Source organism: Arachis ipaensis, chromosome B08 (genome assembly GCF_000816755.2).
Source record: "Arachis ipaensis cultivar K30076 chromosome B08, Araip1.1, whole genome shotgun sequence".
Taxonomy (NCBI): domain Eukaryota; kingdom Viridiplantae; phylum Streptophyta; class Magnoliopsida; order Fabales; family Fabaceae; genus Arachis; species Arachis ipaensis.
The window spans coordinates 127,293,991-127,302,484 of record NC_029792.2 but is presented as its reverse complement, the minus strand read 5'-3'; the positions used below and the strand labels follow the sequence as shown (position 1 = coordinate 127,302,484).

General features: G+C 30.9%; 1 protein-coding gene across 2 annotated transcripts; it reads left to right on the top strand.

The window, feature by feature from the left end:
• Window positions 201-5,873, top strand: LOC107614485 (MACPF domain-containing protein At4g24290). Of its 2 annotated transcripts, none has more exons than XM_021110136.1 (7): window positions 201-639; window positions 1,768-2,006; window positions 2,610-2,787; window positions 2,907-2,960; window positions 3,218-3,410; window positions 3,678-3,844; window positions 4,841-5,873. In XM_021110136.1, the coding sequence occupies exons 1-7, from the start codon at window positions 370-372 to the stop codon at window positions 5,525-5,527; spliced, it is 1,788 nt and encodes a 595-aa protein (XP_020965795.1). In that variant the 5' UTR covers window positions 201-369; the 3' UTR covers window positions 5,528-5,873. The 2 variants fall into 2 exon arrangements, with proteins under 2 accessions (XP_020965795.1, XP_016172168.1); XM_016316682.2 differs by having other exon boundaries at window positions 2,610-2,811.

Genomic DNA, 8,494 nt, shown 5'->3' with positions numbered 1-8,494 from the left:
CTATTTTATGCAAAAATTAATTAAAAACAAATGCAGAAGGCGCGGACTATAACGACCAACTTGCTGTTCTGAGTTGCAGCACCCAACAGCCCTCAACCTTTGACTTTTTCTAGAAACTTCAATAAAAATTAAAAAAGAAGAAAGAAAACCACATTCAATTAAATTTAAAATTGCTTACTAACCCTTGGATTGATTAAACAACGCGTTGTTTTTCTTCGTTCCTGAAAGCTTTTGCTTCCCTCCATTGAAGTTTTCCTTCGCCAAAGTCAAATAATAAATTTTTTTTATTTTCCTCTTTATATTCTTCAGTTGTTCAGTTCTGGCTAAACCTAGAAGCTAGAGTTTGATTTGGTAATGAAATAGTGAACCATGGCTTTGTGGAAGGGTATGGATTCAAGAGAAGCCATAGAAGGTGCTGTGAAATCAATAGGGCTGGGTTACGATCTTTGCAACTCTTTGAGGCTAAGACACTGCAAGAAGCAGAGATTGATAACAGGCATTGAAGAAAATGATGAACACGATGAGCTTCGAAGTGTTGAGGTTGCTCGTCGTGTTTTAATTCCAAATGTTCCGAAATCAATCAAGTGTGATAAAGGTGACCGCACCAGATTGTGTTCCGATGTTCTCTCTTTTCAGCAGGTTTGTATTTTTGTTTGTTCTTCATGCACCTTTCATTACTTGGAGTTGAGGTAATTATAAATTATTCAATTAACTTGGTTGAAGTTTTCTCACTTTTGGAATGATACATGTGTTTCTTTCCCTTAATCAATAGTTTCAAGTTTGAGTTTGGATAGAAATATCTTAGATTAGGAGAGTCATGATAATATGAGATTGCCACATCTATATTTGATCCTAAAAATTCATAGAATTTGAACTAACTTATCCATTTTGTAGTTATTTTTACAAAAATGCTACATGTACACAAAAAACAGTCAGCATGTATTTGGATATATATATATATATTCTTTCACTCATTTTCAACATGTATTTCGTATTTCTACATGTATTTTATAGCTGTGGCTGATTTGGTAACTTTTTTTTGTGTACACGTGGCATGATTGTTTAAGCTAAAATAGAACATTAACAATGCTATGTGTACACTAAAACCAATCACCAAAATCAGCTATCGTGTATTTGTGTATAAATACATGTGTTGTTTAACTCATTTTCAATATGTATTTTGTATTTCGACATGTATTTTATATTAGTAGCTAATTTTGGTTTACACCTGGCATGGTTGGTAAACCATATATGATTGGAGAAGTTTTTTATGAAGGAGCTTTTAATAAAATCACTGTTGGATTGAATATTCATATTATGGATTATGTGTATAGAGTTGCATATTGATTTGAAATTGTTCCATACACTTTATACATTGCCTAGTTTGGTGTAATCGATACTTTTTACAGGTATGCAGATAAAAGTATTTGATGGTATCTAATTTTAATGTTTTCTAAATTTGCCACAAATGAGCATAATGATAGATAGTTCATACAACAGTTCAAAGAGTTGTATTTTAAAATATTATCGAGTGGTTTAAGTGTACCGAGTCTTACATTTATGTTAACCCCTCCCCAATTGAAAAACATGAAAGTTATTTATGAATCCCATGATTGATTCAAGATGAAAGGTGAACCTATGAATGGAGGGAGTAGCATCCTTGATTGGTTACAATTCAAGTGCTCTCGCTTTCTTTTCTGTGTAAATATTGTTTATTATATATAGAGTGTTGTTTGTCTAATGAAGAAGGGTTGTTTCAATGTGTAGATGTCAGAGCAGTTCAACCAAGATCTGTCACTTTCTGGTAAAATTCCGACCGGCCATTTCAATGATGCTTTTGAGTTTACAGGTGTTTGGCAGAAAGATGCAGCAAATACAAAAACTCTTGCTTTTGATGGTGTCTCCATCACACTATGTGATATAGCACTTGAGAAAACCCAGGTTGTTCTTCAAGATTATGTAAAAAATGCAGTCCCTTCATCCTGGGATCCGGCTGCATTGGCGAGGTACTTCCTTGATTCTGCAAAATAATACTTCTTCTGTTCTCTTATATCTATCTGTGTCACTTTTTGGTATATCGTTGGATCAATGTATCTAAGTACAGGTTATCCGATGATATACCAAAATGTAACGGTGCTAATAAAAGAGAACAAAGGAAGTATCTTATTTGGAGATTCTTGTAGTGTTTGCATCTTTTGTTTACTAGTAACTATTGTTGGAGATTCTTGGACCCCTTGCCTTATATTCTATGCAACTATTCAAGATGATGTTTATGTCTCAAAGTATATCTAAGCTGCAAAGAATATGATAGGCTGTACTCAAGATGGTGCAATGTTGATGTGTCGAAACAAGTATCCCAAACCCCTAAATTATAAACCGTAAAACCTAAAGATATCTTGAAAGCTAAATACAACAAGAACTAGAGTTTATGTTGTTGCATAGCAAGTTAGCACATCCTAGGCTTTTCATAGTTGCAATTTGCAAAACCTTATAAATGGTTGTTGGTTTTATTTAGCCAGCATCACCTATAGGATTCGGTGGGCTTAACATCTCAGCCAATGGTTGTGTTTCTTGTAGCTTAACTTATGTTCTTTCATATTATAATTCAGGTTCATTGAGAAGTATGGAACCCATGTTATAGTTGGCGTGAAAGTAGGTGGAACGGATATAATCTTCGCGAAGCAGCAGTACTCGTCTACTCTCCAACCAGCTGATGTACAGAAAAAATTGAAGGAGATAGCAGACAAGTTTTTCAGTGATGGAGTTGGACATTATAGCACAAATAATGTGAGATTTCATGGGAAGGAAAAGGTTTGAAGTTTTCCAATATGTTTATTGTTCTTCTAATTTGCATCAAGCCAAGTCTAATTTCTCTTCTCCATCATTTTTTTTTTCTGATTATGAAGGAGAATGAGTTACCTCTCATGAACATTCGATCTCGTTCGTACTCCGAATTAGAGGTAAGTTTGTTTTATAACTTTGAATTTCTGCTGGGTTCAGAGTCTTCATGTTATATGACAAACATTTTTATGTTTTCTATATTACAGATTCTAATATCATTACCATGGATAATTTTCTTCCTTAATCAGCCACTTACAGAACTTTTATTCTCACTACTTATAAATTTACTTAATTTACTAACTAGAGCATATAGTTTGACATTATGCTCATAATTCTCATTCTTTTTTAATTTATTGCTCTTCCTCAAACATTTTAGGTGCAAGATATAAAGTTCTTGTGCAGGAGGAAAGGTGGAAGTGGGAAAAATAACTTGTCCCATAAGGAATGGTGTCAAAGTGTTTTATCTCAGCCTGATGTTATCTCAATGTCATTCATACCAATTACATCTCTACTTAATGGAATAAATGGGAGTGGATTTTTAACACATGCCATTAATCTATATCTTCGGTGTAAGCATGGCATGTTTAGTCATCTACTTATTTAATTTTTGCTCAAAAGTCAAAATTTCATTTCAATAATGTCTTGAGATTAGGTGATATTATACATCACATTTTATAAAATAATAAAATACATGGTAGTGATGTCATATAACTTAAATCTCAGGAGAGGTTAAATCAAATTGATATATGCAGCCCTTTTAATCCATACATATGGTAGGTCATAGAAAACATATAATAGTGAATTTAACCACCATTGTGTGGTTCTTGTGAATGCAGATAAACCACAAGTTGAAGAACTGCATCAATTTCTAGAGTTCCAACTTCCAAGGCAATGGGCCCCTGTATTTGGTGAGCTTGCTCTTGGTCCTGAAAGGAAGCCAAAATCTACTGCATCTTTGCAATTCAGTTTCATGGGTCCAAAGCTTCATGTAAACACAGCAATGGTAATGCTTCTTCTATAATGTGGAACTTTTTCCATCCAAATGAATTAGGCAGATACTCCCATAAAGATGGCATTGCGAACCGTTAGATGGTTTGACATGTATGGCTGAATTATCTAACGGTTCACAATGACATCTTCATGTGAAGATGTCTTCATGGGATTCTCACAATGAGTTATTGTCTGTCATCTATGGTTATTACTTGTTTATCTTCTTTACTACTATATAACTATTGTAAACCATAATACGACTATTTTCGATAGACACAGAAACACAACTTTTCTGGCTTGTATCTATTTTAGTACTTGTTTGTTTTACTATCCCAAGACACTTACCAAACATAGTGGTTACAATTTTTAATTTCCAATTCACTCATACTTTACTTGAGAGTTCGATCTTAAACTCATGCATGTGGAACCACCTCCTCTCCTACCATGTTACTATTGCTGCATAGTTATTTGGAATTAGTTTTTGAATTGATTCTTTTATTTAAATTGCTGTTGCAGATTAAGTGCATGTTTTTTAATATTAGAAACATGTAAAAATAAGTTCAACTCACTAGGCATAACGTGCCTGTCAATTTGCCAGTAGAGCCAGATGAACACCTGTTCCATATGTCTTTAAGATTGGTCAAATTAGGATCATGGAATTTTCTTATAATTTTCAAATTAAGACCTCTGAATTAAAGACAATGTAAACTGAAGTTGGAGGTCATGGTGTGGCCATTTATTTACAAATTGACTGAATTTACATATACATAACACTTCAGCCGTACAATAGTTAAATATAAAAAAAATTATTTGTTGTTTTTTTTCCCCCTTGTAGAACATCCTAGAGAAAATCTCAGGAATAAAGGCCCTATATTTATGTAAAGGAATTAGCAAAACCCTTGTATAAAATTGATTTTATATTATATTGAGGTGGTGGCAAGTCTCAGGTTTTGTGCATTCTTGGATTAATGTGGTTAGTTTGAAAAGCTTTGAATTTTGCATCATGCAGGTTGATGTTGGCAAGAAGCCTGTGACCGGCCTTAGATTGTATTTAGAAGGAAAGAGAAGCAACCACTTGGCTATCCACTTGCAGCACCTTTCCTCCATGCCAAAGACCTTCCAACTTCAAGATGATCTCGATGGGAATGTATCCGATCACTCTGCGGAACGCAAGTACTATGAGAAGGTCCAGTGGAAGAGTTTCTCGCATGTTTGCACGGCCCCTGTCGAATCCTATGAAGACAATTCGGTAGTGACCGGAGCACATTTAGAAGTTAGAGAGACTGGTTTGAAGAAAGTTCTGTTCCTAAAGCTCCATTTCTCTAGAGTTATCAGAGCAACGCGCGTGAAAGCTCCAGAGTGGGAAGGATCTCCTGGTTTGAATCAGAAATCCGGAATAGTCTCTACTTTGATCAGTACTCATTTCTCAACCGTGCAAAAGCCGGCGCCACCACGACCGTCTGATGTAATAGTTAACTCTGCATTGTATCCTGGCGGCCCTCCAGTGCCTACGCAGATGCCAAAGCTTCTGAAGTTTGTTGACACAACAGAAATGACAAGAGGGCCACAAGACCCCCCTGGATACTGGGTTGTGTCTGGTGCAAGGCTTCTAGTGGAGAAGGGTAAAATATCACTCAAAGTGAAATATTCTCTTCTGACTGTGATATTACCTGATGAAGAGACTCCAAGTTATTGAAAATAAAATGACAAATGAGAAAGATGTTTATATGATTGATGTAGTTTTTTATTCTTTTATATTGTACATGCATATTCTCTATTCATTAGAGCTTACTAGTTGATGTTTGCCATTATTTGTGCAAATCTGTATTGGGAATGCCTTGATGTGGTTTACTTTTGAGAGAAGCTTCTGTGGTGTCTTTGGCATTAAGGACTGCCTCACCATTTATTTGTTTGATCCTTATATTTGCTATATATGTAATGGTAGTTACTAGTTAGGTAAAGCATTTTTTGAAGTGATTACTGATTATTCTAAGATCCAAATTTGTAATGTTAGAAGTAAAGTTTAAGTTAAGTTCATGTCTTTTTGCCAGATTTATTACTAGTAGTCATAGCTATTCTTTTCTTACTATTACTACTATTACTAGGTCTCTACTTCAGTAAATATTCTGTTACTTAAATCATCATAGTTGAAGTTAACAGATGGACATTCTTGTAAAATATAAGAATATTAACCAACCTATTACTATAAGAGTGGCGAATTCAGTAGTTAGTACCTTATCAATATCTATCTATCTATTAGTAATATACTAAAAAAAGCTAAAGGTAGCTTCTATATTCATTTTTATCCTTTTAGGTTTCTAGCATGATGCTAGGTCAGTTTTAAGTGGCTCTAGATTCATTTTTAATTTTCTAAAATTCTACTATTTTTAGCCATTAAAGTAATCAAATGTTACAAAGAATAAAAACATATGTTACTATTTTCTGTAATACCTTTTTAATATTATAAGATTTGTTTAATATTATTTTTTTATTCTCTTATTCTTTAATTTTATATAAATTATTCTATGCTTTCAATGTTCATAAGATTTTTTAAATATTATTTTTCATATTCTCTTATTCTTTGATTTTATATAGGTTACTATATCCTTTCAATGATAATAAATTCTTTTTAATAGGTATAAATTGAGTTAAATTCTAATTCATTCTCACATTTTATATTTACTCTTTTTTATATTACTATATAAATCAAACATTCACTTTACACACTTTCTTTATCCCTCCTCACATAATCTCATATCTCTTTTTTTTTTTCCTACCACTTTTGCTAAATATATGTAGTAAGTAACTATGTAATTGTATTTATTAGGAAAAAAGTAAAGAAAAAAATAATAGTGACTCAACCAACTATAAAAAAGAAGACTTAACTTAAATTACTTTTAATCCTTTTGTTTCTAATTGAATTACTTTTAACTATTTTATTTCTACTTCTCATGTGCCTCATTATTATAGCTTAAGATTTTTTTTCATTTTCCTTCTTACTCTCATGACATTTATTTTTCTTTAGGTTACTCTATAATTTCATATTCTCCTACTTTCTACTTTTATATAGGATACTATATGTCTTCAATATTAATATTATTTCTCTTTATTAGCTATAAACATAATTCATCCTCTTTTATACTCACTCTTTTTTATGATTATTATATAGTGTTACAACTTAGAATTCTTCTTCATTTTCTTTAATTTTATATAAGATATTATATGGTTTTAATATTAATGTTATTTCTCTTTAATAGGTATAAATTGAATAATAAAACATAATTTTTCATCTTCTTTCATACTTATTCTTTCTTATGTTTTTTTATATAAATCAATATTTACTTCACATATTTTTTTTATCTCCTCTTTTCACATAATATCATGCCACTTATTCTTTTTCCTCTATTCTTACTAATAATTTGCACAAATATTTGAAGAATTCGATTAATGGCCATAACTCTTTTTTTTTTTTTAGTTTGATAAACATATGTATTAGGTAATATATTCCTAAAATACTATATATTTACAATTTTTTATTTTTTTTTATTTTTTGTATAATTGTATTTATTAGTTATCTCATCCATATATTATTTTTTTTATTTCAATAATTTATATTTTTTAATATCATTTAGTTATAATATGTTAAAAATATATGGTACTACCGTGAGTCATGAAAAATAAAATTAAAAAATTGAATATTAATTTCAATTATATATCATGTCCTTTACAATTTCTTTTTAGTTTTTCTATTTTTAGTTTAACTGCATTCATTAATTATATCATCCATGTATCACTTTTTTTTTTCTTTCAACTATTTACATTTTTAAATATCATTTAATTGTAACATTATTGAAAATACATAGTATTATGGTGAGTCATAAAAAAATTAAAAAATTTACCTACTACTTATCTAATTGAATTACTTTTTAATCCTTTTTGTTTCTAATTGAATTACTTTTAACTATTTTATCTCTACTTCTTATGTGTCTTATTATTATAGCTTAGGATTCTTTTTCATTTTTCTTCTCACCCTCATGATATTTATACTTATTTCTTTAATTTTTATTATTTTATAGTTTTCATATAAATCAACATTCACTTCACATCTCTTCTTTATATTCTATTTTTACATAATATCATATCACTTATTCTTTTTTCTTCATTCTTACTAATATTTGATACAAGTATTGAAAGAATTCAATTGTTAATCACAACTCTTTTTTAGTCAGCTTTTGTATTTGGCTTTGGTCCTTTTTTTTTTTCCTTTTCAATATTATGTTTTTCATACCTATTGTTAGCCAATATTGTTTTAATGATAATATTAGTAAATACTATAACATAAATGAAAAAATATACATTAAGGACCTTAGGGTTGAGAAGTCGAATATGTCTATTTTAATTTGTTATCGAACTTCGATTATGTATTTTTCCCCAACATTTCACACTATAATTGTAATTTTGTGACTTTTACGGTTTTACCAACTTCTATCATATTCTTTATTATTTATTTGTAATTATAGAGGGATATAATTTGGTGATAAACCCATGATTAGATTATAGATACTCTTTATAGTTTCATCATGAAAGAAAGAAAGATTTATAGGCAATAATAAATAGAGAAAATTCCCCTCCCCTCCCCTCCCCTCCCCTCTCCTCCCTTCCC

Coding starts and splice junctions, on each gene's coding strand:
- LOC107614485 (XM_016316682.2), top strand. CDS start 370: ATGGCTTTGTGGAAGGGTATGGATTCAAGAGAAGCCATAGAAGGTGCT. Junction 640..1,767: donor ATGTTCTCTCTTTTCAGCAG/GTTTGTATTTTT, acceptor TTCAATGTGTAG/ATGTCAGAGCAGTTCAACCA. Junction 3,411..3,677: donor CATTAATCTATATCTTCGGT/GTAAGCATGGCA, acceptor TTGTGAATGCAG/ATAAACCACAAGTTGAAGAA.